Source organism: Elephantulus edwardii, unplaced genomic scaffold (assembly GCF_000299155.1).
Source record: "Elephantulus edwardii isolate Elephantulus edwardi_28Jun2011 unplaced genomic scaffold, EleEdw1.0 scaffold00267, whole genome shotgun sequence".
Taxonomy (NCBI): domain Eukaryota; kingdom Metazoa; phylum Chordata; class Mammalia; order Macroscelidea; family Macroscelididae; genus Elephantulus; species Elephantulus edwardii.
Genome location: NW_006400017.1, coordinates 3,398,785 through 3,416,697, shown reverse-complemented (window position 1 = coordinate 3,416,697; position 17,913 = coordinate 3,398,785). Strand labels below are relative to the sequence as shown.

The window sequence follows — 17,913 nt, the reverse complement described above, 5'->3', positions numbered from 1 at the left end:
TGTGAGTGACAGGATAATATCCATACACATACAAGGAAGTCCAGTGAATACCACTATCATTCAGATATATGCACCAACAACCAGAGCCAAAGAAGAGGAAATAGAAGATTTCTACCAACTTTTACAGTCAGAGAGCGATCAGACATGCAATCAAGATGCATTGATAATAATGTGTGACTGGAATGCAAAAGCTGAGAACAGAGAAGAAGAATCAGTAGTTGGAAAACATGGACTCGGTGACAGAAATGGAGCTGGAGAGAGAATGACTGAATTTTCCACAATCAATGACTTATTCATTGCTAACACATTTTCTAAGAGACATAAACACATGTTATACACATGGATCTCAGTTGACGGTATGCATAGGAATCAGATTGATTACATCTGCAGAAAGAACCGCTGGAGAAGCTCAATATCAGCTGTGAAAACTTGTCCAGGAGCTGATTGTGGAACAGACCACCAACTACTCATACGCAAGTACAAGCTGAAACTGAGGAAAATTAAACCAAATCCACAGGAACCAAAATATAACTTTGAGTCTATCCCACCTGAATTTCAGAACCATCTCAGGAACAAGTTTGAGGCCTTGAACACTAATGAGCAAAGACCAGATGAGTTGTGGGATGATATCAAGGGTATCATCCAAGAAGAGTGCAAACTTTCATTACAAAGACAGAAGAGGAAGAAAATGGAGGTCAGAAGAAACTCTGAATATTGCACTGGAGCGCAGAGAAGCTAAAGCACAAGGAAGAATCCAAGATACGAAAGAGCTGAACAGAAGATTTCAAAAGGTAGCACAGGATGACAAAGTAAAATATTACAATGACATGTGCAAGGAGGGTCAAACTTGCTCAGCATTTCTTTCTTTTTTTTTTCTCAGCATTTCTTAAACTCAAGGAACTGAAGAACAAATTCAAACCTCGAGTTGCTATAATCAGGGATGCTTTACGTAGAGTATTAAGTGATCCAGGGGGTATCAAAAGAAGATGGAAAGAATATACTGAGTCATTGTATCGAAAGGAATTGGCAGACACAGAAGAATTTCATGAAACAGCATATGAGCAAGAGCCTATGGTGATGAAGGAAGAAGTTCAAGCTGCTTTGAAGGAAATAGCAAAAAATAAGGCCCCAGGAATAAATGGTATACCAATTGGCAAATTTCAGCTAACAGATGCTGCCCTGGATGTGCTCACCAAGTTGTGTCAAGAAATCTGGAGTGACTAACATATGCAGGGTAAATTGGAGGTACTCTAGATAGCATGTGAGGGAAATAGGTAAGGAGGTAATGCAAGCACCACTGGGTTGATCAGAAATGAAATGAGAAGAAAATTCAGTCCTAGAGACATAAGAGAGGTATGATTCGGCTTCTCCATCAGCTTTAGGCCATAGACAGTACAGATATTATCATCTTCATTGTATAGGCAGGATACTGTCCCTTTATCATTTTATTTTTACTGATACTAGTTAATCCATCAGTTGATGTTAATTATAATTTATGGTTACTTCATGTGTGTCCGGGTAGAACTGTACTCAACAGGGTTTTCTTTTCCTCATTAAATAATATTTGTGTATGCGTTTTTCAGGTGGACGTTAAGGACCCTTGCTGGTTTGGTGGTTAAAGCACTTGACTGAGAACCCAAAGGCCAACAGTTGAAGCCATTGGCTGCTCCATAGTAGCAAGAGGTGGCAGTCTACTTTTGTAAAAATTTACAGCCTTGGGTACTCTATGGGTCAGTTCTATTCTGTCTGTTGGGTCCCTGAGGAGCAAGAATCAACCTGACAGCAGTGGGTTTGGCTAAGTTAAGAGTTTACACAAACATTAATATTCTCATTTTACATTTTCTCCACAAAGAATTTGGTGATATTGTCTATACTTTTCATGATGTGTCGCCATTCTTATCCATCTGTTCTGATCTTACCATTTCCAGTCCTCTAGCTTTCTAACTCCCTCGCCTTCTCTCATCCTTGCCTCAGAGTAACATTGGACCATTTCATCTAATATAAATGTGTTGTTTTTTTAAAAGTGAGCTCATTACTCATAAGTAAATTTCTTGTTTTATGAGCAAATCTGTGACTTTCTAGGATTTTGTTCTATTTTACTGTGATTTACATGAAAGTTTACAGAGCAATTGGTTTTGCATTCCACAATTCATATACAACATGTTTTGTGATATGGATTCAAGTTCTGTATTGTAACAGCACTCTTTCCACTTCCTGTGTTTTCCATCTTTGTCCTTCTTTCCTATACCTTCCTGATTTCTGAACTTTACCCAGTGATAAATGTTGCCCTTTTGATCGTGTACAGTTGATTTTAAGTAAATTTGTTATTTGGGTAAGTTTAAAGGATATCTCAGGGCAACATTCTCAGGAAGTCCTACAGTGAAGCTGAACTTTTAAAAGAATTTGTATTCTTAGAAAAAAAAAAAGAGAAAATTTTGTATTCTTGAACATTTTTTTCCTATTCAGGGCCTGATGCAGAGTTGACAGGGGTAGCCAAGTACCATCTAGTTCTGGTTTCAGAGTAGATGAGGCAGTGGTTCTACTTTCATTTCTTAGCATTTCTTCTCAAAGTCTCTCTTGTTTGCTCTGGACAAGTAAAAATCAATGGATGATGGTCACTCACCCAAAGGATAAATGGAAATTATCCCTTATGGCCATGAGCTTTTAAGACTCTAGACACCACTCACCATAGGGCTGGAGAACATACATTTTATTAATTACTTTGTGCCAATTAATTGAGTTGTGCAGTAAAACTATGGTCCTATGTTTTCAAAACTAGAAAAAAAGTTTTGCTAGATAATCTGATTGTGTCTAACAACTATTCACAATCACAACATCCTTGGTACCAGCAGTCAGGAGATCAAGAGATGCGTTGCCCTGGGAAAGTCTGCAGTTTGAGACATCTTCAAACTATTTAGGAGTAATGACATCAGGTTGAGGACTAAAGTGCATCTGATCCAGGCTATGGTCTTTGCAATTATTTGCTGTGCATCTGAGAGCTGGACAACGAATAAGGGTGGCCGAAGAAGAATTGATGCTTTTGAGCTGTGGTGCTGGAGAAAATTACTGAACATCCCATGGATGGCAAAAAAAAACCAAACAAACAAACCCAAAAAACTAACAAACAAATATGTTTTGGAGAAACTGTAGTCAAAGTGCTCTTTGGAGGCAAAGATGATGAAGCTTTGCCTACATACTTACATAGGGCATGTTGCTAGGAAAGGATATTCCTCAGAGAGGGACATAATGCTTGGAAAGGCAAAGAATCAGCAAAAGATGGGAAAACCCTCAACGAGTTGGACTGCCACAGTGACTGCCACAGTTGGCTCTAATGTGTCAGGAAATGTGAGGATGGCACAGGATAGGACAAGGTTCAGACATGTTGTTCATAAGGTTGTTATGGTTTGTGTTCAACTCAGTGACACCTAACAACAGCAAGTATCCCTAACTATATCCCCGATGTGGCTTTCTGGAGGTATATATATATATATATATATATATATATATATAATCATGCACACACGCACACATACACATATGGGCAGCGTTATGATAGATAGTGAAGAGATTGAGATTGTTAAAAGCTTTAGTTTGCTTTGTTCCACTATCAACACTCTTGGTACTGGCAGCAAAGAAATTAAAAGACGAATTGCATTAGCAAAGTCTGCTGTCAGAGAGCTCTCCAAAGTACTGAAGAGCAATGATGTCAGTCTGGAGACAAAGGTGCTCCTGATACAGACCATGGTCTTCACAAACACTTGCTATTCATCAGAGAGCTGGACAATGACTAGGGATGATAGGAGGAAAATTGATGCCTTTGAGCTGTGGTGCTGGAGAAGAGTACTGAATATACTATAGACTCCTAAGAGAACAAACAGGTTCATCCTAGAGAGGATGAAACCAGGCTGTTTCTTGGAGGCAAGGATTCTGATGCTTCATCTGACATACTTTGGACATTCTGCAAGGCAAGACCAGTCCTTGGAGAGGGGCATCATGGAGAGGGTGGAGGGAAAGCACAAGAAAGGAAGACCCTTTCTGAGATGGATTGATTCATTGACTGGGGTGATGGGAGTAGGTGTGTTGGAGACAATAAGATTGGCACAGGATAGAGGAGGGTTTAGGGCTGTGGTACATATGGTTACTATACGTGGCAGGCAACACAATAGAAATATATATATGTATATGTGTATATATATATGATAACTCTCTCTAGATGATAACTCTCTCTATATGTTAACTCTCTCTGTATGATAACTCTCTCTATATGACAATTATATATATATATATATGATAACTATATATAAACTATATATATGTAACTATATATATGGTAACTATATATATGGTAATTATATACATATATGGTAACTATATATGTGGTAACATATATCTATATATGGTAACCATATATATATGGTAAATATATATATGGTAACTATATATGTGGTAACTATATATGTGGTAACTATATATATATATATATGGTAACTATAACTAAACTATAACTAAACTATAACTATATATGTGTGTGTGTGTGTGTGTGTGTGTGTGTGTGTGTAATCTTGGAAGGAGGAGTGGCATCCACGTCCATAACAGCTTGCCTCCGGAAACCCTATGACCTAGAGAGAGGATGAAAGGCACCCAAGTGTCGAGGACTCTCCTTCATAGGGTTGCTATAAGTCGCCTGCGACTCTACGGCACTTAACAACAACAACATATATATGATAACTATATATGTAACTATACATATTATAGGTACATAGGGAGGGGTGTGTGTGTGTGTGTGTATAGTGGCAAGAAGCTGTGCTGCAATCCTGAAGGTAAATGGTTCAAATCCACCAGCTGCTTCGCCAGACACAAATAGGCAATCTCCTCCCATAGAATTAACTGCCTCTGAAAACCCACTGGAGTGTCAACTATGGGTTCGTTCTGACTCAGTGGTACACAACAACAATATATATGTCTACAGACTAATCCATCTAGATGATATAGATAGAGATAGAGATAGAGATAGAGATAGATACATATTACATATATGTGTAAAGATACATATAATTTTTGGTTAGTGTAGCAACAAAATTTTGTTTGTCCTATCCTGATCCAAGTCATGGTGTTTCCAATTGATTACTATGATGCAGCTGAAAGTTGGACAATGAATAAGGATGACAGAAGAATCAATGCCTTTGTGATGTTGGAGAAAAGTGCTGTGGTTCCCACGGATTACTAAAAGAAAAAACATGTCTGTCTTGGAGGAAGTGCAACAAATGCGCCCTTTAGAGGAAAGGATGGTGAAACATTGTCTCACATACTTTGAACCTGTTACCAGGAGAGGGGAAAGTCATTCTACTGGGCAAGGTGGAGGGTCTGAGAAAGAGAGTCAGGCTCTCAAAAAGATGGATTTCCATATGTCTGTAATGGTGAGCTGGAGCATGTCCAAGATCATGAGGATCGCACAGAAGAAGGCAAGGTTCAGATCTGTTGTTCACAGGGTCTCTATATAAGTCGCGGTTGACTCCAGAGCACATAATAACAACATATCCTTTACAAAAAAAGTCCTTTTCTCTTGTGCACTTCTTAGTGGTATTAATTACTAACTTGGTGCTCTTCACTCACATCTGATGCTACCTTTCCATCTATTTAACATTCATACCTACTTACAGTCATGTATGTTATTTTAAGTACCACAGACTTCATCAGGTCAGTTCTGACTCACAGCAAGTGTTCACTGAGTTTTCAAGGCTAGAGATCTTTATGAGAGGAGACTACCCATCATTCTCATGGAATAGCTGGCAGATTCCAACAGCCAACCTTTGGGGTAAGCAGCTCATCATGCTACTTCTCAGTGTCTTCCTTTGCCTTATTATGTTGTGCTAACTTTCTCTATATCATATATTGCCTTCCCCTTCAACACAATTAACATGTGCCTCCTATCTAGCTAGTGATTCTCCCTCATCTTGCCCCCTGATAATCTTGCTCCACGATAATCATCAAAGAATGTTTCTTTCTGTATGTAACCCTGTTCTTGAGGGTTTTATAATAGTGATTCCATGAGATTTGACTTATGGTGGTTAACTTGTTTCACTCAGTCATATGTCCTTCAGATTCATTCATGTTTTGAGAAATTTTGCAAATTTATCACTGTTCTTTATTGCTGTGTAATATCCAACTGTATGTATGTACCAAAAATTTGTTTATCCATTCATCCATTGGCATACACTTAGATTGGTTCCATTTGTTTACTACTATTATGGATAATATTCTATTGAATATTATTTACAGAGAGCTATGTTGGCCAAGTCAATAGGAAGTTATGCTACCAAGACAAAGGTGGGTGGTTTTAATCTGTGGCCCTCAGGCCTTGTTTTAATTGTTTTTGGGCAAACATTCTTCTAGGTTGTATAGCACTGGTCTGTCCACTTACTGTACAGAGATAAGTTGTGGTTGCTGTGAAGCTGAACACTGTGGCACTGATGTGTCAAATATGATAATGGTTGCCCATGGTTGACAGTATTTAGTGGAGCTCCCCAATTAAAACAAGCTTGGAAGCAGGAGTGGCATCTGCTTCTGAAATAGCTTGCCTCTAGAAACTCTATGAATGTGGAGAAATGATGAAACTTATGCAAGTGTTCAGGTCTTTGGTTAATAGGATTGCTGAGTCATCTATGACTCGACGGAACCTAACAACAACAATTATGAATAATATGGTATTAAATGTGGGGGTACACATGTCTGTTTGCATCACAACTCTTATTTCTCTAAGATACATATCTGGGAGTGAAATGATCATGTGCTAATTCTATTTCTAGCTCTTCAAGGAAGCACTATGCCATTTTGCAAGGGAACTCTGGTGGGTGGTTCATAGGGAGCTGTGTTGTGAATCCAAAGACTGAGTCTCTCTGGCAGTCTAAATCCACCAGCAGCTCAGAGGAAGAGAACTATACTATCTCCTCCTGTAAATTCCAATGCATTTTGCAGCCTTGGAAACCTTCTAGAGAGTCACATACTGGTGCTTCAGTATCGCTGATTCTTGATCATGTGCTACTTTCTGAAATGGCCCAGCATCAAGCTATTCTTTCTGGTACAGTCACTGTTTTCTTCCCGTTTTCTCTGACACTGCCTGATTAGTGACCATAGATTGTTTTGCCTAATTACTTGGACCAGAGAATCCTTCAGTATTGCAACTCAAGGCTTGAATTTTTCTTTTTATGCTGGTTTATTTACAAAGTTCTTATATGTTGGTTTTCACAAGGCTTGAATTTTTCTTTCTTCAGTTCTCTCTGCTTAACAAAGTGACAAACATGTTCCTCTTGGTTTTCTAACTCAAGGTCTTTGCACATTTTTAAAATAATATTTTGTTTTGTCTTCTCCAATTACCTGTGTAAATCTGCTCGACTCTCTTATTTCATAATTTCTTTCTTTTGCTTTAGCTCCTCTATGGGCAGAATCTCTTCTGACCTCCATATTGGTCTTTATTTTCTGTCTTTTTAATGACCTTTTGCTTTTTTCATTCTGATGTCATCCTAAAACTTATCTGGTCATTAATGTTGCATGCATCAAGAATATTCTTTTTTAATTTTTTTAAGTTTTATTATTATTATTATTTTGTGTGTACTATCAAATTGGATCTGACTGGTACAGGAGGAGATTGACCCTCCTTCTCCATCTGGTAGATTTGAACCGCGTACCTTTGGGATTGCGGTATTGCTTCTTGCCACTAGGCCACCAGAGCTCCCTATCAAGTCTATTCTTGAAATGTATTTTTAACTCAGGGGAAATAAACTCAAGTTCGTATTTTGACTTTCATGGACTTGTTCTCATTTTCTTCAGCCTCAATTCGAACTTACATATGAGCAATTTCTTGTCTGTTCCTTAGTCAGCCCCTGGTCTTGTTTTGACTGCTGGTATTGAGCTTTTCTGCAGATACAGATGTTGAGTCTCTTCCCACAAAATTAGTCAATCTGATTCCTGTATATTCCAGCAAATGAATTCCAGGTGGATAGTTGCCATTTATGTTGGGCTTTAAAATAAAGTGGTATGGCATGCAGCACTGAAAAGCAATGAACTTGGAAAACACTGAACATGTAAAACATGAGGAAGCCTGGAAGACATTATGCTGAGTGAACTCTTGCAGTCATAGAAGAAATACAACGTAACACTGCTGTTACCAAATAGGACTGAAATGGGATGGGAGGTGGAAAGAACGGGAAAAGACTGGATAAATAACGCACTGGAACAGATGAAGGAAAGAATCTTCTGAAAGGAATGTATGATTAGACATTGTATGTATGATAAACTGGAGCAAGAGATGCTTTACAAAGTGGATGAGGAGGGTGGAAGAAGAATGGAAGAAAATGTGCAACAATAAATGAATAAAAACCCAAACTTTCTGTAAACGTTTTAAAAATCACAATAAAGAACTTAAAAATGCTATTTGCCATGAAGAAATCATTCAGTACATAAAATTATATCATAACTCTGGCCACATTTCTGTCACCAAGGTCATATTTTCTGGCTATTGGTCCTTCTTTGTTTCCAACTTTTGCTTTCCAGACACTCATTATTATTATGTTAGGATTTGCAGTTTCAAGTTGCAAAAGTACACAGAAATCCTCAATCTCATTATATTTGGCTTTGATTGTGGATGTATGCATTATTTGAATAATAGTTGTGTAAGAGGTCTTCATTGTATCCACATGGATAATATCTGGACAGCATTGTATTTCAAGACAGACTTTGGCATGTCCTTTTTGAAGATGAATGTGACACCAGTCCTCTTCAACTTGTCATTCACAGCATGGTAGAGGAGATGATTGCCGGATTCAGAATGGCTGATATTAGTCCTTTTCAGTTCATTAATGCTTAGGATTTCAATCTTTATGCATTTCCTTTTTTTTTAAACTTCAGTTTCCCTAGATTCATGCTCCCTACATTCCAGTTACCAATGGATACTTGCAACTGTTTTCATTTTGAGTCTTGCTTCACCAACAAATGTTTAAATTCTTCATTTGAGTCTTGCTACATCAACCAATATGAAAGAAAGTTCTTCATTAGGTGAAAACTTTTCTTTCTCCTAGTCATTAAGATAGACTTTACTTTGAGGGAGAAACCCTTCCTGACTCATATTTTGAGTCTTCCAACTTGAGGTGTCCTCTTTAGGCACTGTATCAAGGCACTGTACTAATGTTTCATGGCTATTCTTGGGGTTTTTGAGAGTGTATTATTTCAGAAGTGACATCCAATCCGACTTCTTAGACTTAGTTTGGAAACGTCCTTGAAAACTACACCCTGCTAGTATTTGAAACACCAGTGGCATAGTTTCCGGAATCACTATTACACACAAGCCACCACAACACCACAAACAAATAGAGGAGTGATGGTTCTGGACACATTTATTTTTGTTTCTTACTTTTTAAGAGGAAATATGTTTTCCACAGTGGTTGTGTCATTTTTAAATCCCACAAGCCGTAGATAAGGATTCCAGTCTCCTCATGTTCTTGACAGCATTTGGAGTTGCCATTGGTTTTGAATCGTACCATTTTTATAGCAGTGAGACCATATATCATTATAGTTTCAATTTTCATCTTTCTAATTACTACTGATCATTAACATCTTTTCACATGTTTGCTGGCTGCTTGAATGTCCTCTGGTGAAGGGTCTATACACATCCTTTGTCCGTTTTTCAATTAGATTGTCTGCTGGTTGTCAAAGTTTTGTTAATGACATTTTTTATATATTTCAGAAGACCTTTTCCATATATATTACTCCTAGAAATTTTTCCTAGTCTCTAATTCTCTTTTTTTTTTAAAAATTTAGGTTGTTTATTTTTCATTTCAATGAACATCTACAGAGATTTTGGGATTCCATTCATTCATTGTTGCACCCTTCTCCCCGCACAAACCCCTCCCCTCTCCCCCCCATTCTAATTCTCTTTCCACTCTTTGATAAGTGGAAATATTTCGTTTTGATGGAGTCACAGCTATCTAATTTATTTTCTGTTTTTACCGTAGGGTTTTCAAGAGCTGATTTTTTTTCAACAGTAGATCATGGGACCTTGCTTCCAAGGTGTCTCTGAGTAGACTCAAACTTCCAACTTTTCTGCTAGAGATTCAGTGAGGGTCATTTCCTTTAATTTTCAAACTTTTTCTCATTCATTTAATCATTGGAGGTAATTGAAAAGGATTCTCAATGAGCTAAATTATTTCTATTATGTGAACAAAAAAAAATATCACTGTGTTTTAGAAACTTAAAACAGTTAAATTCACACAAACCAAGAGCTATGGAAAGTTTTGGAACTTGTTGCAAAAATCTAAGTATAGACTCACTCATTCACTCACTACTGTTCAGTCATAACCGGCCCACAGTTGAACATTTGGGGTTTGTTTGGGAAGCTGTAAATCATGGGAGAAGACTGCTTGACCTTTAGGTTAACAGAGCAGCTCTCTGCAGACTGTGCTACCAATCAGCAATCAGTGTGTGACTTCAGACACAAATTCTTAGAGTCTCTCATTCCTTTATTGCAAAATAAAGATTTAAAAAAAATAGTACACCAGATGCTCCGCCGCGGAAGGAGGGACAATCTCCTCCTGTACCAGTCAGATCTGATTTGACGGTACACTCACACAAAAATAATAAAATAAAAAAATAAAAAAAATAGTAACACACACATAATAACCCCACAAGAGTACATATGAGAGGCAAAAAGTTGGATTATTGAAGGCAAAGGAGGACTAATGAGCTAAAATAAATAAAAAATGAGATTGGATTGATATACACACAGCATAGTCTATTCACTTAGCTCACTCCCAAAACCCACAGTTATAACGAGGCTGGGAAAGTCATCAACATTGTTTACTGAAGAAACAGCCCCATTGCATGATTGAAAGACTAGCCAGTTGTCTAATCTGTACTATTTAAAACGACCTGAAGGTCTTAGCCAATGTAAAGAGACCAAGGGAACAAAAAGAGAACTAAACAAAACCAAACCCAAGAAGTAAAAATATTATACTATATATAGACTCAAAATTGTAATAATCAGAACTTTAGTCCAGTCTTGGTTAAAGTAAAAAGAAACCACTGGTCATAATGTTATTAATGAAAATTTGGGGAGGAAGTAGATTTTTGTCAGGACAACTTGAGAATTCAATCGTGCTGAGCTGGTTATTACTCCCTAAGCAAGAGAAGGAAGAGAATGTTAGCACTGTTGGAAACTAGCCAGATGTCACCAAAGATTGAATTTATGATTAAATTATACATGTTCTCTTCCTTGTCACCATAATGATAGTTCCTCTCAATGTGTTTGTTGGTATTCAAGGAGCAGGTACTAAAGAGATACTGTGAGATATTCATCTGTAAAAGTACAAAAGGGTTTTGTTTCTACTTAATCTCATAGGAATGTAGCCTTTAACCACAAGGCTTGGAATAACTAAAAAAACTTGTAAAAGTGTATCTATCATGACAAATTTATTTACTCTTTTAGACCACAAAATATGCTTTTCTTAAGGTAGAGAAGTTGAATTTGCTTACTTAATCTGAAAGTGGACTGATGATTTCATGATAACCAATGCACCAATTTATTTTGCCCAGATAGTAGCTGGCTGGAAGAATTGCTGGGAACATCAGAGAAACAGATTTAAAGTGATGGTGATTGTCATGTAAGGTTGTGTAGGAACCAATCCATAGCTGACCCTCCAGCGGATATTCATGCAGTTAATCCATAGCTGACCCTCCAGCGGTTAATCATGCAGGAAGAGATTGCTCATCTTTTTCCCACGGAGCAGCTGGTGGCCTCAAACCACATGCTTTTGGGATTGTAAAGCAGCTTCTTACCACTAGGCCGCTTTGTTGTTGTTGCTGTTGTTAAATGCCGTTGAGTCATAGGCAACTCACTGCAACCCTGTGAACGAAAGACCTGAACACTTGTATAACTTTCATCCACCTTATTCAGTGAGAATTCTAGCCAAAATTAACTGGTTTGCTGACAATACCTCTGTTACCCTCCCAGAGAAGTAGATGTTTCTGGGGACTGATACAGCTGGAGACACTTGGAACTGGCTGCCACAACTTGTACTGTTGCCACCAGAAACAAGAAGCTGCTACTAGCATCTCCACCACTGTTAGTGAAGATTCTTGGCCTCCTCTGTTGATTCCTTAGCTTTCTGTTCAAAATTCAAAACACTGCACTTACTTGAGTGCACTTGGGTCTTGTGCCCAGTCTTAGCTGCAGAGCTGAATGGGAAAGTGAGTATCTGGCTGTTTCAGCTTCTGTATTATATCCTTCACTAAGACATTTAATATTGAGAGTAAGATTCTAAATAACTTTAAATGGTTTCAATATGTAAAAAAAAAAAATCTGATTTTCAGCATCCAATAGCGATGTTAAAAGTCTATTATGTCTGGTTACCCTCAATCATCTTCTGTCTGCACCTGCCTGTGGAAGTGAATACTGTAGGAGAAAACCACCCATCATCCAGATGGGGCCTCGTGGCACAATGGTTAACCAAAAAAGTCAGTGTTTGAATTCCACAGTGGCTTCATTAGGAAAAAAAAAAAAAGATGAGCAGTCTTCTCCCCGAAAGATTCAAAACTCAAGCTCGGCTGCCAGAGTCAGTTCTGACTCATAGAAACCCTCCATGGGGCTTATGAGGCTGTGAATCTCAACAGGAGGCGTCTCACTTCTACAGAGATGCTGGATGCTGGTGAGTTGCAACTCCCGAAGATGCGAAGATGCCCTGCCCGATGCCCTGCCCGGAGCTCCCTCACATAAAGCTTACAGCCTAGAAATCCCTGAGGGGAAAGAGCTAAAATCCGTTCACAAGGATTTAATACCACCATCAAATCTTTCCGTTTGTAACCATAACTTCCAAATATATTTGCAATATTGACAAAAGATTCTAATTTACTTTCCTAGTAAATTTGGGGTTTTCCCCTATTTTTTTTGAGTTCACATTTTATCTCTAAAAAAACTTTACCAGCCTCTCCCCACCCCCATATCAATGATGTCTTTCTTTGCTCAGTGATTTCCAAGAGAAAATATATAAAGCCAGAAAAGGTTGTAAGGTTGTCTGTCTTTTTTTTTTTTTTGGCCAGGCAAGCCTTCCACCTGTTCTCTGGATCACATCCCCTTTTACATACACAAAGGCCCTGCTTCTGCAATCTCTTCTCTTTTGTAATCACTCCTGGATCATTCCTGACATATAAACATGTCAATGCCATTCATCACTAAAAACCAGAACAAAACCCCTCTGAGCTGTGTCCTCTTTCAATTCTTATCTCATGTCTCTATTTTCTAACAAGCCTCACTGTGGATTCTCCTACTTTTACTGACCCTCTTTGCCTCTTTCTCTCTTTCTCCAGGAATTCCAGCTGGGCTCTCTCCTCACTGTTTCATCAAGGTTACCGATGACCTACATTCGGCAAAGTCAACATTGTTTTGCTCTCCTGTTGGCACCTTAACAGCAGCGTTTGACTATGCTGTGCGCTGTGTCCTTTTGAAATATTTCATGAGCTTCTAACAATTCATATTCCCAGGCTCTTTCTTGTCCTTCTCAACTTATTTTGCATCCCCAAGATTGTGTCTTTAGTAGTCTTATCTCCTTTCTCTGAACTCTCTCCCTAACTCATTTCCTACCCCTTGATTGTTCTTTCCATATTGTCATTGCTGGATGCTGTCAGGTCCATTAGGAATCATAGTGACTTCATGTACAACACAACAAACATTGCTTGCTCCTGTGCTACCCTCACAATCGCTGCTATGCGTAAGGCCATTGTTGCAGTCACTGTGTCAATCCATCCCACTCCAGGTCTTCCTCTTCTTTCTGCTGACTTTCTTTACCAAGCATTATGTTCTTCTCCAGGGACTCCTTCTGACAATGTATCCAAACTATGCAAGATGACCCTTTGCCATCCTCTCTTCTAAGGAGTATTCTGGGCATACTTCTTCCAAGACAGGTTTGTCTGTTTTCTGGCAGTGAACGATATCTTAATATTCTTTGCCAACACACTCATTCACATGAATAAATTTTTCTTCCATTTTCCTTCCTTACTGTCCAACTTCTGCATACATATCAGGTGGTTGAAAATACTGTGGTTTGAGTCTGATGCACCTTAGTCTTCAAAGTAGCATCTTTGTTTTCTTCCCCTCTTCCCCTTGTGAGTACCGTCGAATCGGATCCAACTGGCACAGGAAGACATTGTCCCTGCTTCTCCAGGAGTGGAGTATCTGGTGGATTCAAACCATGCACCTTCAGTATTGCAGCACAAACTCTTTGATTTCTACCTCTTTAATGAGGCCTCTTGTGGCAGAATTGTCCAATGCATTGGATTTCTTGACTGTCACTTCCATGGCTCTGATGGTGTAGTCCTTTGAGAGTTGTGCCGCTAACCCAAACACCATGCCTCTCAGACAGTGTACATCAACCAGCTTCTCCAATGGAGAAACATGGGCAGTCTCCTCCAGTGCAATGTGCTGCTCCAGAAACCCACCGAAGGGTCAACTGGGAGCCCCTGTTGACTCCATAGCGATGCCTTTTGACTTGGCTTTCACAGATGTTAATTACATATAGTAAAATGAAATATTTGACAACTTTAATCTTTTCTCCAGTTCTTGGGATGTTCCAATAGGTCCAATTGTGAGGATTCTGTGTTCTTTTTATGTTGAATGATCTGTGTAGAGCTGTGCTGGGATCTGAAAGACCATTCCTCTACGGACAGTTGAACGCACCAGCCACGCTCAGGGAGAAAGATGGACAGTCTCCTCACAAGTGAATTATGCTTAGGTGTCAAGTGGCCTATGACTCATGGTGACCCTATGAAGGACAGATCTGAACCTTACCCTATCCTGCACCATCCTTACAATCTCCAAGATACCCAGTTACAATCACTATGTCAGTCCATCTTGTTGGGGGGCTCTTCCTCTTTCTCGAGCTCTCCACCTTCCCCAGTGTGATGACCTCGCCTATGACTGGTCCCTCTTGACAACATGCTCCAAATATATGAGAGGACGTTTCCTCACCTTTGCCTCTAAGGAGCACTCTGGTTGCACTTTCTCCAAGACAGACTTGTAGTATTCTGGCATTTTATGGGATATTTAAAATTTTTTTCCAACACCACAACTCAAAGGCACCAATTTTTCTTCTATCATCTTTGTTCATTGTCCAACTTTCAGAAACATAGGGAGTAGTACTCAAAAAGACCATGGCTTGGATCGGGTGCACCTTGGTCTTTAAACTGATGTCCTTGATCTTTAGCACTTTAGAGACATCTTTGACAGCCAATTCCCTCAGTGAAACATGCCTTTTGATTTCTTGACTGCTAGTATCATGGAGGTTGATTGTGGATCCAAGTGAAATGAAATTGTTGACAACTTCAATCTTTTTTCATGTATCATGATGTTGCCTATTGGTCAAGTGGTGAGAATTTTTGTTTTCTTAAAGTTGATATGCAATCCATATTGAAGGTCCTATTTTTTTTTCTTCTGCAGCAAGTAGAAGATTCAAGCCCTCCTTCCATTCCACAAGCAAGGTTATATCATCAGAATAAAGTGTCTTATTGATGAGAATTCCTCCTATCCTGATGTCACATTCTTCATCCTAGAGTTTAGCTTCTTCAATGAAGTGACAGCATACATAATGAATAAGTATGGAGAAAGGAAAAAGACCTGACATATACTTTTCTTGATTTTAAACTATACAGTGTTTACTTGTTCTATTTGTGAAAGTTTATTGGCCTAGGTCTAGATTTTGCATAAGCACAATTAAGTGTTCTGGAATGCTTATTCTTCTCAGTGTTAATCATAATTTGTTATGATACACATAGTCAAATACTTTTGCATAATCAATTAAAAAAAAACACACCAGATAACCATCTTTCTTGTATTCTCTGCTTTCAGCCAAGGTCTGACACCAGCAATGATAGTTCTCGTTTTACCACCTTTTCTGAATCCAGCCTGAATTTCTGCCAGTCCTTTGTTGATGTACTGTTCTAGTCATTTTTAAACAATCTTCATCAAGGTTTTATTTGTGTGTGATATTAATGATATTGTTTGATAATTTCCACATTCTGTTGCATCATTTTTGGGAAGGAGGAGAGGAATGAGAACAAATAATAGATATCTTCCAGTCAGTTCACCAGGTAGCTGTCTTCCAAGAACCTTAGCTACAACTGTGTGTTGAAATATATCAATTGGCATTCCATGAATTCCTGCACCTTTATACAAACAGATATGTCTTATAGAGGGTGAAACCAAGTTTTGCTTTGGAGACAAGGATTTTGAAGCTCCATCTCACATACATTGGGCATGTCAGGAGGAACCAGGCCTTAGAGAAAGACATCATGCTTGGAAGAGTGGAGGGACAGCTCAGGAGAGGAAGACCCAGGATGAGATTGATTGGCACAGTAACTGGGGCAATGGGGAGAGGTGTGTCAGTCAGTGAGACTGGCTCAGATAAAGCAGAGTTCAGAGCTATTATACATAGAGTTGCTCTGAGTTGAAGGTGACTTGATAGCATATAACAACAACAACAGTGCTTTCAGAGGCAAGATATTTTTTTAAAGACATGTAGATCTATGGACTAGAACTGAGAGTCAACCCCCCCACATACACATCTATTGTCATGAATTCCATTCTGTATGCTGAAAATACATGCACATAATGATATGATGTGGAAACTATGTAATTATTCCTCATGATCTGATAATCTGATAGTTGTAAAAGAGTTAAGGATTAATACAACACCCCCTAATTCTATCTTAGCCCTGATGGATATAAAGAGAGGCTTGGTTTTGGTTTTTTTGTTGTTGTTTTTTTTAATAGAGCGTTTCCTTGGGGTATAGTCTAGAAATGTGCTATATCACTGGTGATAAAAGGGGAGAATACAAACTGAGATGGGATGCCTTAGAACCACCAAGAAGGGATTTCCAGGAATAGAATGGTGCATCCTTTTAGCTGTGGGTCTCTTTCAAGGACTATTCTTGAAGACTAGTGATAAATAGAAGATCAGACAAGTTCGTGGAATGACATCAAGAATATCCTCCATAAAGAGAGTAAATAAGCAGAGAAGAAAGAAAAGACTAAACTAAATGTCAAAATAGTCTCTGAAAATTGCACTAAAACATCAAGAATTCAAAACAAAAGGAAGAAATGGAGAAGTAACAGTGATGAACAGGAGAGGATGTGGAGAGGTGGGAACTCTCATACACTGTTGGTGTGATTATAAAATGGTACAACTACTCTGTAAGACAGTTTGACGTTTCCTCAAAAAGTTGAACAAAGAAACTCCATATGACCCTACTTAGGAATATATCCCAAGGAAATTAGAACTGAGACACAGAGATTTGTACACCAGTATTCGTAACAGTGTTATTTACCATTGCAAGTACATGGAAACAGCCCAAAATGTCCAACCATAACTGAACTAATTGAGAAATTGTGGTACATTCTATGCAGCAAGTAAGAGTAACGATTTAAAAAATACTGCATAACTTGGAAAAGACTGGAGAGCATTATTCTGAGTGAACTAACTCAATCTCATAAAGACAAATACTGGATATGACCATTATTGTAAAAAGAGAAGGATAATTATTAAAATATGTGTGGGAACTCAAGGAGGGAAGGGGTGGGAGCAGAGGGCTGAGGATGGGCAAGGGCAAAACCACAGGGTTTCTCAGTTGGGTGGGTTTAGGGAGGAGGGGAAGGAAATGGGGAGGATCCAGGTGAAAAGACAGGGTAATTTTATAAAACATAATGCATGAGGCTGATTGTATGAAACACGATGTGGCTGAAGACTAGTGTAAAATAATGTATACAAGCTTTGTAAGCAAATCAATTAAAAAAACGAATATGAGGAAAAAAGAAAGATGAACAGAAGATTTCAAAAGGCAGCTCAAGAAGACAAAGCAAAGTGTTACAATGGATTG

At 38.6% G+C, this 17,913-nt stretch overlaps 1 protein-coding gene across 1 annotated transcript in view; it reads right to left on the bottom strand.

The window, feature by feature from the left end:
* The window catches only part of LOC102868485 (SLP adapter and CSK-interacting membrane protein-like), a 111,844-nt gene extending 97,452 nt beyond the window's left edge, over nt 1-14,392 (bottom strand). Inside the window, exon 1 of the mRNA XM_006899808.1 lies at nt 14,276-14,392. Coding sequence (XP_006899870.1) covers nt 14,276-14,392 — 117 coding nt within the window. The remainder of the gene's footprint in view (nt 1-14,275) is intronic.
* Nucleotides 14,393-17,913: the final 3,521 nt, after the last annotated feature.